This window comes from Hypanus sabinus, chromosome 12 (genome assembly GCF_030144855.1).
Source record: "Hypanus sabinus isolate sHypSab1 chromosome 12, sHypSab1.hap1, whole genome shotgun sequence".
Classification (NCBI taxonomy): Eukaryota; Metazoa; Chordata; class Chondrichthyes; order Myliobatiformes; family Dasyatidae; genus Hypanus; species Hypanus sabinus.
Genome location: NC_082717.1, coordinates 58,985,391 through 59,010,864, shown reverse-complemented (window position 1 = coordinate 59,010,864; position 25,474 = coordinate 58,985,391). Strand labels below are relative to the sequence as shown.

General features: G+C 37.1%; 2 protein-coding genes across 5 annotated transcripts in view; one reads left to right on the top strand and one right to left on the bottom strand.

Annotated features, from left to right (window-relative positions):
- pus10 (pseudouridine synthase 10) overlaps window positions 1-18,202 on the top strand; it is a 54,442-nt gene extending 36,240 nt beyond the window's left edge. For 2 of the 4 annotated variants that reach the window (XM_059986003.1, XM_059986004.1), the window contains exons 8-18: window positions 2,444-2,489; window positions 3,369-3,433; window positions 5,778-5,863; window positions 6,649-6,774; window positions 7,602-7,658; window positions 10,840-10,916; window positions 10,997-11,052; window positions 11,836-11,953; window positions 13,679-13,821; window positions 14,686-14,785; window positions 17,203-18,202. In XM_059986003.1, coding sequence (XP_059841986.1) covers window positions 2,444-2,489; window positions 3,369-3,433; window positions 5,778-5,863; window positions 6,649-6,774; window positions 7,602-7,658; window positions 10,840-10,916; window positions 10,997-11,052; window positions 11,836-11,953; window positions 13,679-13,821; window positions 14,686-14,785; window positions 17,203-17,241 — 913 coding nt within the window. In that variant the 3' untranslated portion in view covers window positions 17,242-18,202. The remainder of the gene's footprint in view (window positions 1-2,443; window positions 2,490-3,368; window positions 3,434-5,777; window positions 5,864-6,648; window positions 6,775-7,601; window positions 7,659-10,839; window positions 10,917-10,996; window positions 11,053-11,835; window positions 11,954-13,678; window positions 13,822-14,685; window positions 14,786-17,202) is intronic. The other 2 variants (XR_009515123.1, XM_059986005.1) reach the window with 2 other exon arrangements.
- A 151-nt stretch (window positions 18,203-18,353) lies between these two features.
- Window positions 18,354-25,474, bottom strand: part of rel (v-rel avian reticuloendotheliosis viral oncogene homolog) — a 54,373-nt gene continuing 47,252 nt past the window's right edge. The window contains exon 11 of the mRNA XM_059986002.1: window positions 18,354-24,873. Coding sequence (XP_059841985.1) covers window positions 24,056-24,873 — 818 coding nt within the window. The 3' untranslated portion in view covers window positions 18,354-24,055. The remainder of the gene's footprint in view (window positions 24,874-25,474) is intronic.

Genomic DNA, 25,474 nt, shown 5'->3' with positions numbered 1-25,474 from the left:
GTGGAGATGAGGAGGAACTGCTTTTCCCAGAGAGTGCTGAACCTGTGGAATTCTCTGCCCAATGAAGCAGTGGAGGCTACCTCCGTAAATATATTTAAGACAAGGTTGGATAGAATTTTGGATAGTAGGGGAATTAAGGGTTATGGGGAAAAGACAGGTAGGTGGAGATGAGTGAACTTGGCCTTTTCTCCTTGGACCGATTGAGGATGAGAGGTGCCCTGATAGAGGTATATAAGATGATGAAAGGCATTGATAGTGTGGATAGTCAGAGGCTTTTTCCCGGGCTGAAATGGTTACCACAAGAGGACACAGGTTTAAGGTGCTGGGGAGCAGTTACAGAGGAGATGTCAGGGATAAGTTTTTTTTTAATGTAGAGAGTGGTGAGTGCGTGGAATGGGCTGCCGGCAACGGTGGTGGAGGCGGATCCGATAGGGTCTTTTAACAGACTTTTGAATAGGTACATGGAGCTTAGAAAAGTAGAGGGCTATGGGTAAGCCTAGTAATTTCTAAGCTAGGGACATGTTTGGCACAACTTTGAGGGGCCAAAGGCGTGTATTATGCTGTAGGTTTTCTATGTTTCTATGAGCCCATGGCCAGATCAGCCATGACCTTACCGAATGGCGGAGCAGACTTGACGGACCAGTTGGCCTACTCCTGCTCCAATTTCTTATGTTCTTATGTTCCCTTCAGTTATTTTATGTTGGTTTTAATATTCCATGTAAACTTGAGCTGTGCCATTGGCCACCTTAGCACTTGGGTCTTTTAAAGCAAAAAAAATATACAAATGCTGGAAATCTGAAATAAAATAGGTGTATGGAACATTCGGCAGGTCAGGCAGCATCTGTGGAGGCAAAAATAAAATTAATATTTCTTGATCATTGATTCAATCGGAAATGCCAACCATTCCTTTGCCTCCACAGTTGTTGCTTGACCCTTAAGTTCTTCCAGACTCCAATATCTGAAGTCTTTTGTGACTTTAACATTTCAGGTGCTTGTCTCTCCACCCAATCCATCAATGATTTCAAAAGGAGTACACAGCTTCACTGAAGCAATGTCTGGTAAAACTTCATCATAGAGTTACTTGCATGCCAAACGACACGCAATAGATCTCACATTCAACATACCGAATCAGAAGTCTGATCACAGGTGTTAGAGGACAATTAAATGGTTAATGAAGAACAACCGCATTGAACACAATGACAGGGCTGAGCACATGAGTCTGAAGATAAAGCTGAACCTTTTTCAACCTGTTCAGTCAGGTGCGTCAAGTGAATAATCTGTCTTGGCTTCATCCTAAAGTCCCAACTTTCACAGAAACCAGTCTTCATCCAGTTCAGTTCTATGAAACCAGAAATGGTTGGGAGCTGAAAGCATTAGATACAACAAAGGTTGTGTGACCAGTCAATGTGTTAGCTGTAGGACTAAAAAACTTGTCTAGAACTCTAGGCTATCTCAAGCCAAGCTGGTCCAGCACAGTTATAGTATTAACATCTACCCACAAAGTGGAAATCATTTTTAAAAAAATGAAATAAATCCAGCTAATTAGCATCCTGTTAGGTCAATGGTTAATTTGCAAAGTGATCATGGTAGCCACTTGCAATTTTTATGAGATAATGCTTAAGAACACTACCATTTGCGAGTTCACACTAAGCCACATGTCATCCAACCTAAGTCAAAATATTTTATGTTGCCTCATCATCGGAGTCCATATCCCAGAAATGCCAATAGTACCTACACCAGTTGGAAAATTGTGATATAAGGTGTTTTTTAACAATATATCAAAGGTGTTTTGAAATGGGCGTGAAATGCCAGTGATGGCTATATTCTTTAAAAAAAAGCAGTCATTTTCTCCTTGATTACCATAATTCAGTTTTGTAGCAGAACAGATATACTTGACTGTGATTTTCATTTGCCTCCAAAAGAGCAAAACACAGTACTGTGCATGCAGGATAATCAATTCAAAAAGTACTTTTTACAAAATATTGTCTTGTATACTGAGTGTGGGAATATGAATTTGTGTCTGAAGGATTAATTACCTGTTGATGCTTCTCTTTCTTTGTTGAGGACTAGTTTCTTTCCATGCAGAAAACAATAAATGCTCCTACCAACAGCCTTTTGTATCATTCTGCACATGCTTGCTTTTAAGTTGTTACTCATCTCAAGGACGAGAAGTATAGATGTTACTCATTACCCTAAGTATTAAACACAAGAAATTCTGCAGATGCTGGTAATCCAAAGCAACACAATATACTAGAAGAACTCAGTAGCTCAGGCAGCATCAATGGAAATGAATAAACAGTCGAGTGACTTTGTGTTTGTTTTTCCGCTGGTTTTTGAGCTTTGAGTGTCGTCTTTATGTATTGTGGAGTAAAAATTAAGAACAAACTTTAAAGCTTTAATGTTGTTAGAATTTTTAAAATTGTGCTGCTTGTTACTAATCTAGGGCCATAGTGTGTCGTGACTGCTTCAGACCAACAAAAAACAAGCAGGTAACTTTTCTCTGTCATTCTAATGCAAAAAACGTAGCAGTAGTAATGGTAGAGGAAATTTCCATAGCTCTAAATGTTACTGACATTTAATTTGGTTATAGTTATTACGTCTTCATAATATATAAAGGGGGAAGCAAATATACTGGATTGCAAGGTGAACAATCTTGAAGATATATGTAATTGTTTGTCGAAAATAGGAGTTCTTTTTGAAGAGGACTAGTTTACACCCTCTGAGAGGCAGTTGCTATTATTTAGCAAAAAATAAAGCACAGATGTGTAAAGATGTTTAGAAACTGAATGAGAAGGCGTACAAAAGCCAGCAGTAGGCCTGATGATTGTGAGAGATACAAATAGCACGTAATTTGCAGATCAAGAGAGGGCTGCAGGAAGGGTGAAGTAAAATCTGTCTATTAATAAGGAGGCCAAAATTATATGCAATACTTCAGATGCAGTCTCACTAAAGCTGTTGGCACCTGTATATGACCTCTCCACATGTATACGCTATCCTTTTTGCAAAAAAAACCAACATTCAACTTTTCCTGATTATAGAATTTAAAATAGAAAGTAAATTAGAGTTTCATCTGCGTTAAAGTTCCTTATTCATTATATGTGAATTGTGCTGCCTGTGGAACCCTCCAGGAATAGGGGCAGGATGGGAATTTTTTTTAGATGAAGGCTCTGAGAATTGGCATTCTCTGAAAATCCAAGTAAGGTATTTCTCTGGATTACAGACTAAGTGTGAATTAGACTTGATTGCTAAGTCATGTGACTTGTTAGCAATGTTGTGCTGGAATTGAACTTGAGGTAATACATTTTGCCACATCCTGTACAGATGCTAAGGTTCTAAGAACCAATTAGAGCGGAAGTTTCTCTTTTCAGTCCATTTTCACTAGAATGGCAGTGATGAAAGCTTTGGAGAAGATAAAAGATGATGACTTCCTTGAGTGAGTATTGACTAATATTTTGACAAGCAAAATTTATTTTGTGTTTCTTAGTAAATGGGGAGTTCATGTACCATAGAGATACAAAGATAAGTTAATGATATACGTACTTTGAGTAATGAACAAATATTCTGAGGAAAATTCCAGAGACAAAGAAAAACACTTTTGCAGTGAAAAATCTGAGGACAGAGAAAAGACATTCATACAAAATAAATTAATAATATAAAATCAATGGAGTGTGTTACAGAATTTGAACCAACTGTAAAAATTGCAAAATTAAATTCAAATACAAGATCATTAGAATCATGGCCAGCTTCCACCCTGTCCGAGAACTGTTGAGTGAGGTGGTGTCAAGTTATTTTGCTGAGCACCAATTTAGGGTTAGCTATGATTTCCAGTTAAGCCTTGGTGAAACTAAAGGAATTGCGTTTGAACTCTGTTTTCTGCTTTTGATCTTGGCCGTCATCTCTGCAACTCTGTAGTCTGCACAGGAGCTCAGGCTGTAAGTTAAATTCCGTTTTTGTCCATACACAAGAACCCTGTACATGATCAACGTCTACACTTACTCAGGGCACCTGCTACAAAATCTTTATCTGTTTTTATCACCTCTCCAAAGCCAAATATTTCAGTAGTTTCCTTCCCATCCTTCTCCTTTCATCAACTATGGCATCAAAAATGTTTCTGCCTGAATTTTGTTCTTGTATGTACCCATACTCACTTATCACTCCTGCAATTGTAGACATACTTTAGCTGCAGAAGCTTTGACACATTTCTCTTTTATCTCTCCAAACTCCAATCCCAGCCCTCGAATATCCATACTATCTCAAATTCTCTTTTCATATCCACATCCTCATTGCATTCTTTGCCTGCCTCCTTCATTCCACCATTAGTGTCTGTGCCTCCACTCTGTCCCTCCGTCAAGAACTCCCTAAAACCTTATGCCTTTCTCCAACTCCTTAAAACGCACTTCTTTGCAGACTCTTACATTCATTATTTCTTTGGCTTGGGTGGAATCTTTTCTCACTCTGCTCTACAAAAGTTCATTTATTATCAAAGTACGTCTCATCGACAACTCTGGGATGTGTCTTCTCCGGATTGCCGCGAAACAAAGGAAGAACATGAAAGTCATTCAGAGGGAAACAGCAAACCCAATCCCCCCCCGTACAAAAAAAGAACAGCATCCCGCTCATCACCCCCCAAACCCCCTCCCCCACACAAAACGCAACCAGATCATCGACTCCCCCAATCCCCCTCCTGCACAAAGTGGTGCAAGAACATCGACCCCAACACCCCTCCCTGCACAAAATGGAACAAGAACATCGATCCTAACCCCCCCACACACAAAATGGAAAAAGAACAAAATCCCAAACAACCCCTCCCCGCATAAAAAAATTGAACGGAATGCAACAAAAACATCATCCCTCCCCCCAACCCCTTCCATTTGCACAACAAAACGGAAAAGGAATGGGTGAGAAACACAGGATATAAAAATCATAAGTGGAAAAAGTCCACAGTGCGTAAATGCAATAGTAATCCGTAAACACAGAACCACAGTAACATCCTCCATCATCACTGACATAATTAAAAGAGAGGGACACCACACACATGCTGAGAGGCCTACCCGCTTGCCACAGTGAGCCACACAGCGATAGGCCTCTCACAGACTCCTCGGCAGTGATCAAAATGCAGGCAGTCAGCGCTGAACTCTCACTTGCCTTAATGTCTAGATCATTCTCAACCCTTTACTCAGTGATTAATGGACACTTTAAATGGCAAAATGGAGTCGAATATCGGTTCGCACCCTGTCGCTAAATTTTTTGCATTGGTCTGATACCAAGTGCAATTTGTTTGAGGCCCACAAGTGAAAACGTAGTTATCAGTTCTACAGCTACGGACTTCTGCAAAGCAAATCAGGTAGGTAAGGAGGGAGGAAGGAACAACAACAGTGTGCAGTCTCTGAAGTGGAATAACTTGTTATGGATCTATGCCATCAAAAGACTAATTTCCTCTCAAAGCATCTCAAATAAAGAAATTATTTGATTGCAAGGAAAATTTTAAAATAGTGACTCTGAAGATTGGAAATCTTAGAGAAACTTTCTGTATAGATATTAATGCCACCTTCATACAAATAGAAAGAATTTTGTATTTGATTTGACAAAATAATTGGACTAAGCTATTTGTGCTGAATCAACATCAGTTTGAATCTGTGCAAATCCTGGGCAACTTTCTAATTTTGAAAAGTAGCTTACTCAGATAAATTGATTTTACTATACGGTACATCTAACGGAATGTACACCTGAATTTTGTGTGTTTAACATCTCCAATTCATCATTTTTATCTTTGACAGACTGTTTCATTATAAGCTTGAAGCGCCTAAAGGCTCCTGTATTGTTCAGGAAGTTCAGTGCACACATAATTCGGTCTATGTGGCAGGTAGGATATTGCAGCAATTACTTCTTAAATCCCCTCCCTTCTGGCATACACAAGTCAGTAGTTTTAAACACTGAGGGCACTGGAAGGCAGCTTCATAGAGCTCAGCTCTAGGCACTTCTATAATACATTTTGATTTTAGAAGTTGGAGAGATGTAATACTTCAATCAATGCCTGAAATGTATCTCAATCCAGACATTTCATCCGTTAAATGAAACATCTTAACAGCAGAAAAAACAGTTAAAGCAGTTTTGACAAGCATGTACATAGCATGATCAGTTTGAAGTATTTTTATTCTACTTCCAATGACATTTTAGGACTGTAGCAATAATATTTTTGTTTGTGTTCTGTTGTTTGAAATTATTTGGAAAAGCAGCATATTGAAGTAAATTGATTTAACTGTACATTAAATTAAATGTACACCTGAATTTTGATTGTTTAAGATCTCCAATTTATCATTTTGAACTTTATCCATGTCAGAATATAAAACATTCTTGTAACTTGAAGATATTTGCATTTTCCTGTAACCGATCATTTGGGAACGACTTACTCCATATCACAACAGAAGTGCCCAGCCTGTGATGGCTTATTGTTGTTCTGAAACACATTGTACATTTTGAGCAGTGGGAATTAAAGTTTTATCTGTGTTTTCAGTTTTGTATTTTGTCAGAATTCATTGCCATGAATTTTGGATCTGGAATTTGGCAAATATTTCCCTCTCCCTCCTCCCATGACAGTTATTTCCGGAGGTTAATGAGTTGATTTTCATGTTTTTTTTTTGTCCTCAGGCCGATATAACAAGTTCTCCAGAACTCTGCCACAGACTCCTTGGGTAATAGATGGAGAGAGAAAAATGGAATCCTCTGTAGAAGAACTTATAGGAGAGCCTTTGAAGAAAATGTTTGAAGTGGACAGTAAGTTAATTGCATAAGTGAAATGCATAAACACTGCATGTTTTCTGGTTCTACTTTCTAGATTATTCCTCCTCGCAGAGTCACATGCATGTGCACCACATACCACAATGATGGCAGATTTCTTTTTAATTCCAAGTTGGTGATAGGGCAGGCTGTCTCATTTTCCCTATGTAATGTAATTTTTTTCTCATTGGCACACACAGTCACTAGGTTGAAATCAAACCACTGTATAACTGAATTCATCCTAAACATTAAGGTTCACAGAAGCAAAGAGCTGAGGTTCTGCTGCTGGCTTGTTCAATCGTGAGACTGCACTATAGTTTTAGGTCAGTCTGGTAAGACTGACTTTCATTTGAGTCAAGGATTATTATGCTCTATAACAGCAATTTTAGCTATATGAAATTTTCTGTATGTGTATGTTTAGTGCCTGGAGCATTTAAGGAATCTAACAAAAGACTGCTGAAGCTGATGGATCTAAACAGAACTCCTGGCGTTACACCATTCAGACTGACATCGGTCCTAGATTTGCAATTAGAAAGAAATTTGCTATCAATGTGGTATACATCTGGCATGGCCCCCACATTGAGTGTAGAGTTCAAAACCTTGTTGAATCTCATCCTGTGAACTGGGAGCAAAGAAAGTTGTAAGAGTTTTTTAAACATTTTTTGCTTTAAATTCATGTTTTTATTTCTCAATAGATTATTGTCTTCATTTTATTCTTTCTTAATTTTATTTGATTCTATCTTCATGTTTTCTTTATTTATAACACTGCTTTTAAAAGACATTAAAACAAAAAAATGAGATTTTGAAAACTTCTCTTCCTGCAGATTTTAATTTTTCATCTTCAGGAAGGGAAGATGTTGATGTAAGAGCCTTGGGAAATGGTAAATATGTCTTGGTATTGTATGATCTGCTTTGTAATAACTGCAGTCTGTGCAAGTTTGGGATTGAACAGCAATCTATTAAGTCTAAAAGTACAAAAGGTATTTTTAAAAATACCATAAGATATATAGATTCATAGAAAAGTACAGCACAGAAACAGGCCCGAGCTTGCATTTACGCTATTTATACCCTTCATAATTTTGTATACCTCTATCAAATCTCCTCTCAATCTTCTAAATTCCAAGGAATAAAGTCCCAACCCTTTCAATCTTTCCTTATAACTCAGGTCCTCCTGACCTGACAACATCCCTTAAATTTTCTCTGTTCTCTTTCAAATTTATTTACCACTTTCCTGTAGGTAGGTGACCGTGCTTTTGTCAGGAAAAGTTAGAAATCAAACAGTTGATGTTCCACATTACAAAATGTGATTTAAATTACTGATGGAATGATGACTTTTTTTAATCAGGAGGTTGTAATTAAAAAGAGGATGAAGTGATGGTTCAGTTTTGGAATTTGGCATTCCTGTTTGGGCTCCTCAGCTCTGCAAGCTAGGACATGCCAACTTGAATAGTACCAGAGTTTGAGGACAGATGTATTAGCTTGGTTTGTGACCACTTGAGATGTAAGAGGTGTAAGGTTTATCTGATTGAGCTATTTGAAATGGTAAATGACTTTGATTGGGAAGGAGTACTGAAAATGTTTCCACTGGTTAAGATCAGTAAGAAAAAAAGTATCTTAAAATTAAGAATTGGTCCTTTTAGGACTGAAATTGGAGAAAATCTTTTTCCACACAGGCCAGTGGAAATTTGAAACTCACTCACTCAAAAGCAAGTGGAAATGGAGCTTTAGTTCAGATTGAAATAGATTTAGATTTAATAAATGTCTTCAGGGTCTGGGTCAAAGGCAGGCAAATAGGGTTGAAGTACAGATTAGGCACTATCTAACTCAAAGATTCAAAGTGCATTTATTTTCAAGGAATGTATAAATTATACAACCTTGAGATTTGTTTGCTTAACAGGCATTGGCAATGCTAGGAACCTGAAAGAGCCCAAATAATGAAAGTAAGTCCAACCCCCAACCCCCAGAGAAAAAGAAAAGAAAGCACAAGACAAATCGCGTGAACAATGTAAGTGAGCAACAACAGCAGTATTCTGAACCAAACTGATTCCTTAAATCCAAATCCAAATCCCTGGAGCAGCTCGGAGTAGGCCCAAAGCCTGGTAATTCAGTTCATTATATTAGTGGGGCAAGTCACTGCAAAGTTCTCAGACACAAAGCATAGGAGCTGGGGGCAGTCTCACAGCCTTGGTGCCATGAAGAGAGGAGCCCCTAGATCAGAGGTCGGCAACCTGCGGCTCCCGAGCCACATGCGGCTCTTTCATCTCTGTGATGCGGCTCCCCGTGGTTTGTTAGCTTTTGAAATGTAATTCGAAATTTGAAGATTATGGTGATCTTGTACAATCTAAAAACTTTGTGGAGACCCCATTTCCTGGCATATCCGAACCGGCTCACAATTAGCCACCGTTCCGGCTAAGGGAGATAGCCTACGGGGGTTTGTGAGTACGTGTCTTTTGGAGCATCCGCGCCCACGGGGACGGGTTGAGGGAGGCTTTAAAGCAAGGCTGTTTAGTTCGAATAAAGTTATCTTTGACTGCAGTGTCTTTATTTTAGCGCTGCGTGTAGCGCTACACCGCTACAATGTGTTTTTTATCGCTATTAATATACATCACCACTGCCAATGCCTGACACCCACCAGTGCGTGCTTACTTTTAATTCTTCGATCCAAGGTAGGCTAACTATGGAGTAACCTTCAACCCAACGTCTTTTTTTCAGAGTTCAAAATGTTTTTGTTGCATGCAGAAATTTAATTTTGTTTTCTCTGCAGGAGTTCATCAATTTCATAAATGCAACACATTATAGTTTGTTTATACATAGCATAAAGGCAAAAAAAACCCGTTGTATGCAATGTTATTTCATTTTAAATGTCAAACGGGTTTTGTGGCTCCCAGTGTTTTCTTTTCTGTGGGACTTGGGTACATATTGGCTCTTTCAGTAGTAAACATTGCCAACCCCTGCCCTAGATTAATCTTGGCTGGCATTTAAATTGTCCAAACCTCACACTAGGAACCAGGCACCATCGGATTGTTCCATGCCTAGATTTCGCTGCCGGAGAGTGAACAGTTGATCATTTTTCTTTCTGTATCTGAGCAAGACAGAGGAAAGGAGCTCCCTAATTCCAGGGCTTTGCTGATCTCATTGTAGGTTATTGCCTGTGTGATATTTCATGTAGTACAACATGCTAATTTTAAAACTATTTTAGAAAGCATGATTAAATAATTAGCAAACACGAGGAAATCTGCAGATGCTGGAAATTCAAGCAACACACACAAAATGCTGGTGGAGCACAGCAGACCAGGCAGCATCTATAGGGAGAAGCTCTGTCAACGTTTCAGGCCGACGCCCTTTGTTGGGACTCAAATAATTAGCATTTGAAATATTTTATTGTTCATGGTTTATTGCTTGAAGAGGAGAAATACTTGAACAAAGAAAACCAGAATGGAGTTGAGATAGAAAGCAAAAATGCAGCTTAATTTTTAGCCAATTCTGAGGTAGATTTTGTCCTTAAGGGACAGCCCCCTTCCCCTTTTCCTATAATTAACTATAGCATGTCTTCACAAAATGAAGACAGAAAGAAACTGAATGCCATGAGAGCTTCTTGCAGCATGTATTATGAAATGAGTATATTTGTAAACGGCTGACCTACTGTAGAATACTCCACAGTTTAGATTACTGTAATGCTCTTTATGATTTTTCAATTTTTTTAAGCCTTTGAATTACTGATGAAGTTTTATTCACCGGCATTTTGTAGACAAATAAAGCACTAAGTTGGACAAAAGAAAGTTACACAAATAATAATAAATTTTAGTGAGATCTAATTACTGGCCAGGACAGCAGAAGCATTTTGCAGTTCTTACTCAAACAGTATACTAGGCCTTTGCAATGTGGTTTTGTCATCAATGTAGCATCTCATCTGAGTAAGACAAATTTTGATAGTGCAGTGCTAGAGTGCCAGCATGGATTATTTGTTACTGGACATTATGGATTATTTGTAATAATTTATAACTTGAATACTTCATCCAGTACAACTGGTAGAATACAGCATACTTGCCTTTTTTTTTGTAGGTAGACCCTTTGCAATTGAACTGCTTAACCCACATAGAACATGCTTTCTTCAACAAGACATAAAAGAGCTTCAACAGGTAATTGAGCTGAAGAAAATTATTTTCCTCAGCACCTATAGTTGGTTTGCTTATCTGTGTACTCTCTCTGCACTTTACAGAAAATTAATAACTCTACTGATAAAATTCAAGTTCGGGATTTACAGATAGTGACCAGGTAAGCACATCCATTTTAACCGGGATCTAGATGCAAGTCTGAAGTAGAACTACAGAAGGAGTCTACGCAGCTCATCAAGTCTGTACCAACTGATAAAGAGCTACCTGGCTTAATCTCAACTTCCAACACTCTGTCCACAGTCCCACAGGCCTCATCTCTACAAGTACACATCCAAGTACTTGTAATGGGATGAGCGTTTCTGCCTTTAGGTAGTGAGTTCTAGATCTGTACCATTCTATAGCTGAAAGAAACTGTTATTTCACTCCCCTCTGATCCTACTAATTAACTTAAATCTATATCCTTAGTTTCTCGCCTCTCTACTAAGGGAAGCAAGTTTCTCCAATGTATTTCACCTCATGTTCCCCCCCCCCCCCACCTCCCCATTCTTAAGAAAATGACTATAACCTATCTATTTCCTCATGGCTACACTTCCAATGCTTCCAACCTCCAAACAAATCCCTTCTCTACCCTGTCCTGTAAAATTACATCTTCCCTCTAAGGTGCTGACCAAAACATTGTGCATTGCTCAGACAGTAGTGTAACTGATACTGTTTACAATTTCAGTACCACCTCCCTGCTCTTGTATTCTAAAGTTGGCTATAAAAGAAAAAGAAGCTGCATACTCTTTTAATCACACAATTGCCCCATCTGGCTACATGTGAGGATTTATGAATATGCACACTTCACCATTCTGTGATTTCTTCACATGGTCAATATTGTTGCATTTAATTCCCTTTGTTAATTATATCAACAAATAACTTGTTCCCATGATTATTTGCTTAGGGAAGCAATAGGATATATGAAGGAAGGTGAAGAAGAGAAGACAAAATCATATAGTGCTCTAATTTGGACAGAGAAAGCCATAGAAAGGAACGATATAAATTTTCTCCAGGATATAAAGGTACAAAGAAAAACAATTGTCACTTAACTTCAGAATCACATAATGCATGGGAAAGTCAACTCCCAAGGTCAATGCTACAATTTTGGTTTATAACTTGCATCTATGTGTCAGGTGTTATAACTTGAGCAGCAATGTTGAATGTGTGATCAGTAGAGTGAGAGTTAACAGTTCTTGCTGCTTAGTTCAAAACTAGTGACCTTGGAACTTATAAGTGCAACTAGTGCAACTAAATAAGTGCAATTATATATAGCCAATCAATTCTGACAGCAATGGGCTTGCCTTAATATTGGTGTGAAATGATGTGTTATCACAGTAACTCAAGCTTTTCTTTAAACACAAGCGATCTTCCAGTGAAGGTCATGTTTCTCTGGGATTGACCTAATGTCTGTCTGGACATGAACAGAAGGCAATACAGTAAAAGTTCAGTTATTCAGTGTTCAGTTATATCAGTTGACCTGAATTGAGCCTGAGTGCTCTCTTAGTGCTGCCTCGATACCAGCACTGAAAAGCTGGGTATTGGAGTGTTCCTGGACTACTATAATACTGCGCTTTTAGTTTCATGCTGAAAAAATGTTAACTCGTTATTTATATATTCTCATGAGGGATTTTGAATTGACACAAAGCCCGCTGATCAGTCAGGGGAATCACAGTTTAGGAAAGGAAGTAGGCTCTATATTGACTGAGGATTTAATTTGGCTGTTAAAGAGCACATTTCCAAAGTATTATAGCAAATAACATCATCAGATTTGGAAGGATAACTGATAGGTGATATTCAAATTGAAACATACAAAGCAGAATGAACAATTTGAGAGAATGAGCAGTTGTATATAATGTTAACCAAAATAGGTATCAAGTTGTTATATTAAACAAAAAATTTGTGATTTCATAGGATATCTGTCCCTGTATTGTAGGATGCAGTACTGTTGTCTATTAGTATGAGTGTGACAAATTGCTGTAAAGATGGAATTAGATACTATCTCAAAACCATAGCATTTTACTGTCTAAAATTCTGTACGGTTTTAGGAAATGTGACATTGACAGAATGCACAAATGGACAATGGAGATTGCTTATTATATTATTATCATAGACATTTATTAATCTCTGGGTTTGCTAGGAGATGCATATTTTTATTTTACTTTAAAAAATTATTAATTTTGTTATCCCTTTTAAGAACTCAAGTGCTTCATTGATTTATATTCCCTTGCAAGAGATCTGTATTTACAGTATATTTCAAAGATGAATTTGGGTTTCTTCACGAACATGAAAACTTCAAAATAAATCCATCAAGTATCAAGGGACTCAGATTATTATTAAATGGGAACAAGTCAGACTGAAACTTTAATGCCAGTGGATCAAAATATTGGGGAAGAACAGTGAATTTGACTGTATAAATGGGCTTGATTGAAACTATTCCCAGAATACAAATGGGTTGAACTGTGTGGTGATATAAAGGTAAATCAGTCTGATCTATCAGACCAAATAATTGTTAACTTTTTTGATTTTTAAAGTGTATTTGTGAATTTTGCCAAGTCTTTTTCTGAAGGACAGCTTCTGGCAAATGTTAATTATACTAGAGAGTCTGGAATTTGCATTAAAACAGTTTCTAAGATGTGAAATGTAATAATTTTTAAAAGATTTATCTTTGAAAAATACATATATCTATGAAATTTAAGGGAATACATAATTAAATATGTCTTTTTAAATATCTTAATGCACATCTATAGGACCTAAAGATTGACCAGAAGACTCCATTGAGAGTTCTTCACCGAAGACCCCTGGCTGTAAGGACACGGGTAATACACAACATGAAAGTAGAATACGTAGATCAACATCATTTTCGTCTTTATTTGAAGACTCAAGCTGGATCGTATCTTTTTTGCATGATAATAATGCAAAGTAATACTTCCAAAATATTTTTTTAACCTGTCAACACATACATATTAGTCTCCGTGATCAGACATGTTGGCAGTGGGTAATACTGTGGGCCATCAACAGCAGCAGAAATGTGATCAGTAATCCAGTGGTTTGATTACAGTGGAAGAGTTGTCTTGGTTCAATAAAGAGTGTAGAAACGTATGTTAGAAAGAGTGCACGTAAAATAGAGGTGCCACGCTGGAGACCCTGCCCTGGAAGCTAAACAACAAAACTCCTTGCAATAGATAGTGCAAAGTGATCAGACAATTGACAGATCAGATCCAGCTTCTCCAGTGCTGCTGCATCAACCCATGAACAATAGTGGGCAATTTAAACAGCTAACACAAGAACGGTGCTCCAAGAGCGTTCCCATCTTCACTGGTGTGCTCGTGCTGACGGACCATGTCATTGGTGAAGATGAATGAATGCTGAAGCATTCGAACTATATTTAACAGGAGTGTGCAGTGGCAGAGTTTTTCTGGTTCCTAGTGGGGAGCACAACTGATTGAATCCTCTGTTGTATTTTTGGTTCAATTATCCTGTTTTGCTGATTGTTATACATTATCTGATTTCTAGCTTGGAAAAGCTGAATCCTTTGAAAATAGTCTATTTTATATTCTAGATTAAACAGAAACCCAGCTTTAAATAACCTGAGCTACTTAAAAATTATATTCACATAATGTAATTGTTCTGTATATTTTAGACTTAAATGGCTACTACTGAAACTTTATTGAAGTAAGATTCATGCTGATTACATTAAGTATTTATTAACTATATTCTGCTGAACAGCAAATCTTTTTCCTTAACTATTTGATAGGTACGTTAAAGAGTTTGTACATGGAGATTTTGGACGTACAAAGCCAAATCTAGGCACTCTAATGAACACAACGACAGACATTCTTGAATTGGATGTGGAGGTATATTGTATGTTAATATTAAGAATTTGTGTGCTATGTGAGTTGGGCTCTTTTTTTAATACTTTGTCATAAAAGGAACAGCTTGCAATTTGAATTGTTCTTAAGTCTGGATATTGGTTAATGTTTCAAAATGCAGATCACCTGGCTACAACTTGCTAATGCTGAGCATTACGAAGCAGATCTTGAATTTTAGCTCTTTTATCTTGGGGAATTTTTAATTGTGTCTATGTTGGAAATATGGCAGATAATGTGTGGATAGTAAGTGAAACAAACAACTAGTTAATCTGTTATTGTTACATAACAGCAGGAGTGGACCCCGGGACCCCTCTACCTGGCGTTGAGTGTTATGTCTATTCTGATCAACTTCACTATCATACATTATCTCCATAATCTTGCAAGCCTACATTTTTTCTTTAATCCAAGAGCGTTTTTCTGTTGACCTTGATATTTTTGACTTGCTAGAAAAACTAACCTTGCATCCTGCTGAGAAAAGCCATTTCTCCTCTCGGAATAAAATGGCTGGTCCGTTATCTTGAGACTACACCCTAGTTCTGGGTTTCCTCACCAAAGGAATCATCCTCGCAGCATCTACCCTCTTGGGTTCACTCAGGAACTGATGCTTTAATGAGATAAACATGGAATCGTTGTCCAAAACTGCAGGAGATCCTTCTGCAGCTACCCATAGTTTACCTCTGAGTTGACAGCACATTTTCAGTAGTGCACTAGATTGTTTGCCTGAATTGTGTTTTCTGTTTTCTAACAAACATGCGCCTCACTGTCACTTTTATCAGAGAATAGGTTTGCAACTTCTTTCAGTCGAGACTTAGTTTACGATCAGCTAAATTGGAAACATTTTGCAAAAATACAATATGCTGGGAATCATCAGCAATCAGATGGCATCATAAGAGAGAGAAATTGAATTGGTGTGTTGTATGGATGGTTTCAAATGTCAGCTCAGATTTTGTGATTTTCATGGCTTGTCCATTGCACACATTCTCGGTAACTTTTCTATCTCCTTATCTCCTCTTGCTCCTTATCTCTTGCTGGTTGTGTGAGTTGAATGTGCCCATGTTTACATACCCTTCAATCTAGTTTCCATTTTGCGGAAAGATTACCATGATTATTTGTACAGTAATAAAATGATAAATACTGAACTTACTGAATTTGTGGGTCACAACCCAAGTGCACGGTGATTGTACTTGCAACATGGGGTTTTCAAACAATGAAAAAGGCATTGAACTAAGAAAGGAAAATGTAATGTTCTGTTGATGCGACAGTGATCCCAGAGTCAATATGTGCTCAGGCAGTGAAGCACAGCAGGCAAAACAACCAACAGAATAGTAAACTGCAGAAATAAAACAGTAAGAAATGTGTGAGGAAGTTATGATCAAGTGAAGTAGTGCACTAGCCAAACCACACGTACTGTGTCTACATCTAGTGATTAATCAAGGATACATTCATTCTGTAAAGACTGTGCAGTGGAGAAAAGCCATCAGGCAAGACAAAATCCTAACAAAATGTTGGCATTTTAAGAAACATTGCAAAGCAATATTGAAGAAATTTTTGGAGGTAGTGAGGTATGTTAGAAAGGGAATGAAATGAAACTAACTCTGAAATATGAAAAGTCAAGATCATACACAATCAAACTGGTAAAATGTAAATACTGGACTGATATCTGGAAAAGTTTTGCCTCTTCATGTGCGTGTGGAAGCCGAAGCCATGGCTCATTTAAGATTTGTCTGGATTTATTGTGGGGTGGGGATGGAGACTGGAGGATCCTTCTACATGAATGAATGATGAGTTATCAATAGGCCTCACTATTTTCATCATCTTTGAAGAGAGCTCTATTGTTTTTGTTTTATTTACCCTTGTAAGCCACTGTCTGTCCATTGCAACATTCTGCCTTGCCACATTCACAACTTTGTGTCTTTATGTTGAACTTACTGGGAGCTCATCTTTATGCTTACTACTGCACTTCCTGCAATTGTTATATTTAATGCATTCTCTTGCTGTCTAGCACATTATTTTGTCTGTACTACATGCACATTTAAGGTAATCTTACTTCAGATCCTCATATCGTGTTGCTAAGAAGGAACCCGTCTTTTTTTTATATGTGAGCTGGGGAGGAAACCTCTTTATATCTGTTTTTTGACAGGATTTTGCTTTTTTTTTCTTCAAAAGATAGAATCTGCTTTCTACTCAGCAACTTCTCTGATGACTGATCAAAATCTTTTTCGGAAATTTGAGTGCAAGATTTGAATGCCAAATGATGTTACAACATTCCTTTTTTTTAAATTACTTAATGAATTTATTTCTGGTATCATTAGTAAAGTCTGCCAATCTTTTGGTAGTAGTCACCATATTGTGCAATTACTGTTATGTTTGTGGTAAAACGCGATAACCTTTCGTTTCTTTAGTCTGTAGATGTTGACTGGCCTCCAAAATTGGATGAATGAAGTCATCGAGTCTATTCAATTGCTGGATAATCGTGCCCAATTACAGCTACAACTAAAAAAAAATTCAAATATATCATTGGAACTGGTTTGTTTTGATGAAAAATTTAAAAGTAACTTAATATTACCTGATGATGTGGTTGCAAAATAAATTCACAGTGGCTTTTGGATCAAATAAGCAACTAATTTGAAAGATGATGGTAGTCTTTAACCATGCGTGGTGCCCAAGCAAAGCATTTCCTGTCTTATTTGAAATAAATTAGCCCATCTTTTTTTTAATACATTCATTTCAGGTGAAGTGGTCTTATGCATTCCTTGCATATTAGCTGGTATTTTGGCTTCCTGATTCAAAATAACAGCTTCTTGGACTCGTGAAAATATTGTAATATTGTAAAATTATCTGTTGCAATCAGATGTAGAACCATAAAGCAACTTGCATATTTGTAACATCTATGGGTGCAGGTTAAGTTACTTAAAGACACAGTGATGGGTATATAAAAAGCATCTTCCAATTTTGTCAAACCAACTGCTTCACCAGCATTTAAAGGTTGAGGTAGCAAATATTACTGAGGGAAAATGTAACAAATCGTTTTGCAATAGCAACTTTGCACGGAGAGTAATAAGAACAAACACCATCTGTTATTTATGACATGGGAAAAGATGCAAGTGAATTATGGCATTGTTTAAATATTTTCTTCTAGTCTCTCATTTAATTAGTATGGCTTTTAGGATGTGTCATTTTACTTAGTACTGTCATGCCACAATCAGATTTTGTTTGGGTTTACCATGTATAAATTTTAGAATTAATATTTCCAGGATGAACATTTTGTTGGCTTGTTTTCATTGACTTGCTCTGTAGCAATTTGGTGCAAGAATTCAATTTTGAGAAGCAGAAAGTAAGCTAAATTTACTGGATTTTTAATTTGACCATGTCTTGTTAGTAAATTAAATTGTTTTGGTAATCCCTCTGCAGTACTTATTTTCTGATTTTTAAGATGTTATACCCTATCTCCAAGAATGGTTATGATATAAAGCTGCATTATCCTGTCATACAGAGTATGACGATGCAAATATTATCCTATTTTCCCTACCAAAGAATTTAATAACATACCCATAATTGCCTTGTGTGCACACCCTACTTCTTGATGACTTGTGATGGGGGCTAATCTTTGCCGTTCTCCCACATGATTCTGTACCAAAAAGTACCATTAACATCAGCTGATTCTAACAAATGTCAAAGAGGTTGCAATATAAAGTGTATACACCAGGTGAAAATGATCATAGAGGTTGTTTATGGTCGAATTTAATTCCTCCTTGAATCATAGGTGCCAGAATTCATTGTGCGTTATCTACTGAATGACTCCGTTTCAAGCAGTAGCACAAAAAGTGATCAGGTGTTATCTCAGCTACTGTTACGGTAACACATTAAATTTATAACTTCCATTTTATTGCCATTTTTGTCTCTTAAATGTTAGAGTTGCCAACTGACCTCCACTGCCTGTAATTGTATTTCATTTATATAGATTTGTGTGTGAAGTAATATCTTTTCTAAGGTTAGTAACTTTAAGGGATTGAAACAAATCTACTTATGTATGTACAGCTGTCAATGCATTTCCACACACTTAGTACTGTGGGAACCATGCAGAGGTAGCAGAATTTGAAAGAGAACTTGTATTGCATTCAAACAAATAAGACCTTGCTTTCCCTAACTATTGGCAGTAGTTTTTATTCAATTTTAAATTTTATCATTCCTATTTGTGGTAATATTACATTGACTGGAATCATCCAGCAGAAAGTAATGATTGCAATCAGACAGAATTCAAACAAGTTTTATTTAAAACATATGGTAACTCTTATCATTAACTTTATTTTATATGTTAAAGTATTTTGAACAGTGAAAAACATTGATAGTGGGGAAGAACATTAAGTATGATATTTTTTAAAATCCATACTGCTACTATAAAGACTAATTACAGTAAGCAATTTTACATTCAAATTACCAAGGGTTATAAACTGAGAACTTTCCTTGCAAGTAGTTAGGCTGACACAGTCATTACAAACATTAAGGGAAGTCCCTTATATAAAAGTGTATTTACAGCTTTACAACGCAAAATCATAAAGTAAATAAAATTTCTAATGGACTATTTTACCGCTCGATTTGAGAACTTTTAACTCTGATCACAATTAATCAGTTTTAACTACAGTATTAAAAAGATCATAATATAGTATTCTTGTTTGAAGGCTTATATAATCAAGCATTGGTTGGAGAAACTAGGCAGGATCAGCAGGAGGTCCAAGGTATCAAGACTTAGGTTTGCTAATTGACAAATGTATGCTTCTGCTCGTGCATACTAGCGTAAAGAAAATTCAGTGCCACAAGTGATGTTAACAGATACCTGTAATCTGTCAATTGTTACCCACTGGAGGATAAAAACACTTACTGTGGGGCCCCTAACCGCGTATGAGTGTTTGTAGGACTTTCTAGGGAGTGGGAGTTAACTAGAATTATTCACAAATTTCTAGGAAGTTTGAAAAATGTTATTCAAAGCACTTAGGCAGACAGCTCCTTCCTCCACCAAAGATCACCTCACCTACTGTCCCAATCTCCTGTGATTAAGACAGTAATTGAAATCAGACTACAACCGTAAGATCATAAGACTTAGGAGCAGTATTAGGCCATTCGGCCTCATGGTGACCTTATTATCCCTCTCAATCCCAGTTGCCTCCCTGTAACCTTTGACATCCTTGCTAATCAAGATCCTATTAACCTTCACTTTAAATATATCCAATCATTTGGCCTCCACAGCCATTTGTGGCAGTGAATTCCACGGATTCACCACCCTGTGATTAAAGAAATTCCTCTCCATCTCTGTACTAAAGGTATATCCTCCTATCACAAAGGTTGTGCCAATCCTAGACTTCCCACTCGAGAAAAAATCCTTTCCACATCCAAATCTATCTCGGCCTTTCAATAAATTTAAATGGATTCTAGCCTGCCCCCCTCCCCCCCCCCAATTCTTCTAAACTCCAGCGAGTACAGACCCATAGCCAAATGTTCCTCATATGTTACCCCTTTCATTCCTGGAATCAGTCTCATAAACTGCCTCTGGACACTCCATTGCCAAAACATCCTTTCATAGACAAGAGGCCCAAAACTGCTCACAATGTATCACGTGCAGCCTGACCAGTGCCTCATAAAACCTCAGCGTTACATCCATGTGTGATTAGGCATTATCTTAACCACCATTACAATAAAAAATTACATTTATAACCGCCATAACACTGCTACTCTTTTTGCACTTGAACTGTTCTCCGGCACATATCTCCACATAGATGAAGAGTGACAAACTGCAATTTTATCTCGGTAATTTACTGTATATCAATTCCATATACACAACTTTAATCCATAAAATTTACAGTAGTAGTCTGGGGGAACAGGAGACATCAAGGTGGATAACTGGGCCCATTTTAAAAAAAATCATGTGAATTTCACACTCACCAGAAAACATTTTACTTGGCAATTAAGCAAACACCTTATTGAAGATCACATTAAATTTTCAACACGCATCCCTTGGTGGATGAGGAGCAGTTCATAAGATGATTCAAACATCATCCATAAACAGACTGTGTAGTATTTAGTGTCATCCAATCATGTGGGAAAGTTTCAAGTTCCCTTTGTGTTGCTTGGGGAACTACATCTTAAGAAATTGTCTCCTGTTCTCCCAACACCACCATCATCTTCTGTTCTGTGCCACCCTAGCAAACTTAATTATATGCATCAAGTTATTAAAGCATTTTAACCATTACATGCTGTACAATATAAAGGCAATATATTTGTCACTTTTTTTCCTTTCAGTGGTTAAACTATAGCCAGAATATCAGCAACTCAAAAGCAAATTTAAAAAAAAACCATGCCTGGAATCTGGAATTAAAAACAAAACACTGGAGTACATCTAGGAACAGTTTCAGAAAGAAAATTAGTTTACATTTCATAGCGAAAAAATTATTATTGTACATTCTGGGAACGAGTTCGTGAGAAGATTCAGAAATTATTTTCTGCTGAAAAGTTATGTGTGAAAGCTGAACTGTTTTATTCCTCCACAAATTCCATCTGACCCAAGTTATTCCAGCATTCTGTTTTTAATCGCATCAGCAATCACATTTTCCCCTGAAACATACAAGATTTTTGTGCAAAGAATTGCAGCATAATACTCTATTGAAACAACCATTGTTTCTTTGCCTTGAAGATTTATAAGGCTCAAGAAGATCATGTATTGTATGAACTATCATATCCTATTATTTACTTCAAATTGTTGGAGACAGTACAAAACTTCAGGTCTCTTTTCAGTAGTCAAGGGGCTTTCTTTGCTGCTGAAGCCTCAGTACTACCACTACTCCATTTTAACCCTCTGTCTGAGACCTCCGTCAGTCAAAGTCAACCATGGATATTGTTGGCCTAGCTGTCTAGGTAGGCAAGCTTGGACAGTACGATATGGAGAGCAAGCTGTTGCCCATGTAGCAAGCTCCCCCTCTCCATGCATCTGATAAACCCAGAGAGCAATACAATTTGGTACTAGCAGTATTGCAGGAGTTACCAGTCAGAATTGAACTCAATGTAGGGCTGCCTTATGGAGTCCACCTCCAGATTTTTCCCTTGGGATTTATTCGCAAAGCCTTCCCCATGAGTGGATATAGTTGTAAGGCAGCTGAGGTTTGAGCCACCAAAAAGTGCTTGCAGTTCCAGACTTCAAGCTATGCCTCATCTCAAAAGCCCTTTGGCATGACTCAAGTTCACTATTTCCTAGTTTTATTTTCCCAAACAATCATCAGTGAGAGACTATAATCTTTCAGTTTAAAGCAAATTTCCCGCTGAATCCACTTGTACTAATTGATCCTTGCACTTGGTTGTGGCAGTTCTTGACCTCCACCAGCTAAGCATCCAAGATGAATGACAGTGACCTTGCCAAATCCCTTCACAACAATCAAGCTTATTGATGCTCAGATAGTCATCATTTTACAAGTCAATCTCAAGAAGGTTGACTGTGCATCTTCCACACCAAATGGCATGGCTTTACTCTAAACAGGATATCTGATGAAACAACAGAAACTGTTTTTGTTATCAATTATGGTGTTTGCTAATATAAAATTAAGCAAATTGACCTTATTAACAAAGATGCATTTTCCCCCCACACTATCAGTGTAATCCTTGAGTTTTGGTTCTGGATAAGATTCTCCTTTGGTTTTGGCACCTTTACAAGAAGGGTATTCTGAATGCTGACTTGGTTCAATTATTTAACTGCAATTATGTAAAAAGTGAAAATGTCTAACTAATCTTTGACATTTTGCATGAATCCAGTCTGTAGGTTTAATTGGCTTGGCTGCTGACACAACATTACTGACCAAAGTTGTACATCCTTATTAATCTACAGATTCTTGCGCAGTTTTCAACAGATTAATAACATGTTTTCTCTAATAAATAGTGTAATACCATCCGGATTTTCTAATACTTCTCAGCTATCTGACTCGCAGAAATCAAGTCATTTGGTTACATGCACCCACTAATTTTTTTCACTACTGATGCTTGCTATCGATATTTCATTGACATACCTTCTGGCATTTCATCAACAAGTCTCTTTTTGATCCTATTGGATCCATTTAAACCTGGCTTTCAAGGCTGCACCAGACTTCTTGAAGAGAGGAATATACCTCCACGATTGTCCTCTTCCTTCATTGAATTTTGGTTACAAGACATTTTTGTTATATCATACCCATGGGAGTTTTCTCTATGCCAGCATTTTTCATCTTCAACTTGAAATTTACTCAATTTTGAGACATTTAAAATGTTTTATTCTTTCTAATCTCACCCTCTTCTGTTTAGTTCTTGCTAATTCTATTTGAACACTAAACCTGCATTTCTCACTCAATATGTGTGCCGAGCAAAATCTTAAACAATCTGATGTTTTTGTTCCTGAAATCACATAGATCCTTTGTATACACCAATCTAATTTAACTTTTCTTGGCTCTTACCTTACTGAGAGAAATTCTCTCATAATAAATGTTTGATCATTCGGGCTGCTATTGATTGACACAATGGATAAATTAAGAACTGAGGTGAGATTTTAAATATTCAAATTCTGAAAGGTTTCAGTGAATTTGTTTTCTAATTATTATTACTGAATATCAAATCCTACTTCATACAAAACTCCAGTATATTTGGATCATCATGTTAAGCTGGCCACCAAACTGCTATGATAATAGAAGCTTCAGAAATTATTTCACTTAAAATTATACAAACGTATGTTAAAAGAGGTCAAATATACATTCCTTGGTAACAAGGGAGCAGTTGAGAGGATGATTCAAAACTAATCCAAGAGCACATAATGTCCAATACCATCCATAATTGACGTGCAAAACTTTTTAAAACCCTGCTGGTATATCCTGAGAGGCTGCATCAAAACATTTAGTTTGAAACAAGCTTATTAATTCATTTGTATGACAATTCTTTCATCAAATTGCACTTGGTGACCAGGTGGGGATACTGCAGTAGGGTAGTTAGGATTCATGTTGATATATTGTGTGATTAATGCACAAAAGTTAACATGCATTGCATTAATCATACAGTTAACAATTATTCTTTGATAGAAAAATAAGAATCAAACAATGCAGATGTTTAAAAATTGAAATATAACATTAATTGGGTGTTTTATACATCTCCGTGCATTAAAGAAATGAATGAGTAATGTGTCTATAATCAAGCTCAACCATAGACAGCAAATGATTTTTCCAAGGTGTTCTTTTTGTTTTTTTTTACTTAGGGCTAATTCATTCTCCAGAAGCTTCCTTCCACCATGTAATTCAGATCTGCATGATCTGAGGTTATTGAATTTAAACAATCAGTACCTTCAGCTCCACCAGAACTAAACATATCATTTGTTATCTGTAGGCTTCCGTTAAAAGCTAGGTCCTTGTTCAAGTCTCTAAGGACACTATCAATATGCATGCCAACCGACATTTGTGAATTTGGTTGAGTAGTCTTGATAGAAGCATTGTTTCCCATTGTATTTTTTGATAAATGCACACTCTGAATGGATGAAGATGCTTGTTGATTTGATGGTTTCCATAGAACTGGCATGGATGCTGCTCCATCACAGTTTGTACTAATCAAATCCAAGTCATTATGGTCAATATTGTTATTGGAAAGCATTTGCATACTAATACGAGGGGTTTGATTGGCCATTGTTTCCGCAGTGCTGAAAGCAACAGACTGTTGAATCTGCTGAGTTGCAATGCCATTGCTGGTGGTATCCTGTCTAAACCCCATTGGATGTAACAGACAATTCTGGGAGGGAGGGTCTAAACATTTCAGCACATCTTCATCAAGCACTGGCAATGAATTATCATTTTGAGGAGTGTGAACTTGCAAATCCATTTTGCAATTTGAAGGTATTGGAGGCCAACTTTGACTACCAACTCTTGCTATGGTTGTCGGTATCATTGTTGGCTGGCCAGAAGAGAAGATCTGGTTTGAATTTGTGGGAACTGTATTCTGAAAAATATTATGATTATGGTTCTTGGAATGCTGCTGCTGTGTTGGTATTGCATGCATCTGTCGTGGTCCAGTAAATAGATGAGACTCTGAAACAAGGAATAAAAGCTATTAATGTGTTGTCATAGGACATGGAAATGATGAAACCTTTTAACAAACTTTTTGGAATCCCAGTAACAATGTTGAAACTGCTCAAGTATCCATCATTTATTGACTAAAAATTAGCAGAAGGTTACACTTCACTTGAAATGTGCAGCATCAGTCTGGATTTCTTGCCTTAATAACAAGGAAGTATGCACAGTTTAAAATAAAATGGATACCTTCCAAATTGAATGTACAGGTGTAAAGAACTATTTTTGGTTCAATCCATTACTGTAGTATCTCAAAAGTTACATTTACTATGTTACAGGTAAGTTACTTAGGTTAAAAACCTCATTTCAAAAATCCATGTGCTTTGGCACTACTCATTACCTGTTCTAATGACTATTGCAAAATATTTTTCAAGTTCTTTTCATTGGAAAATAATCAACTTTTTACCGATAGACTTATGAAGTGAATACAAAGATTCTGCAGATACTGGAAATCCAGAGCAACACACAAAAAATGCTGGAGGAACTCGGTTCAGGCAGCATCTATATCTATAAGAAGTTAGCGTTTCAGACTGTGGGCCTTTAGCGGGACAGTTGGGTG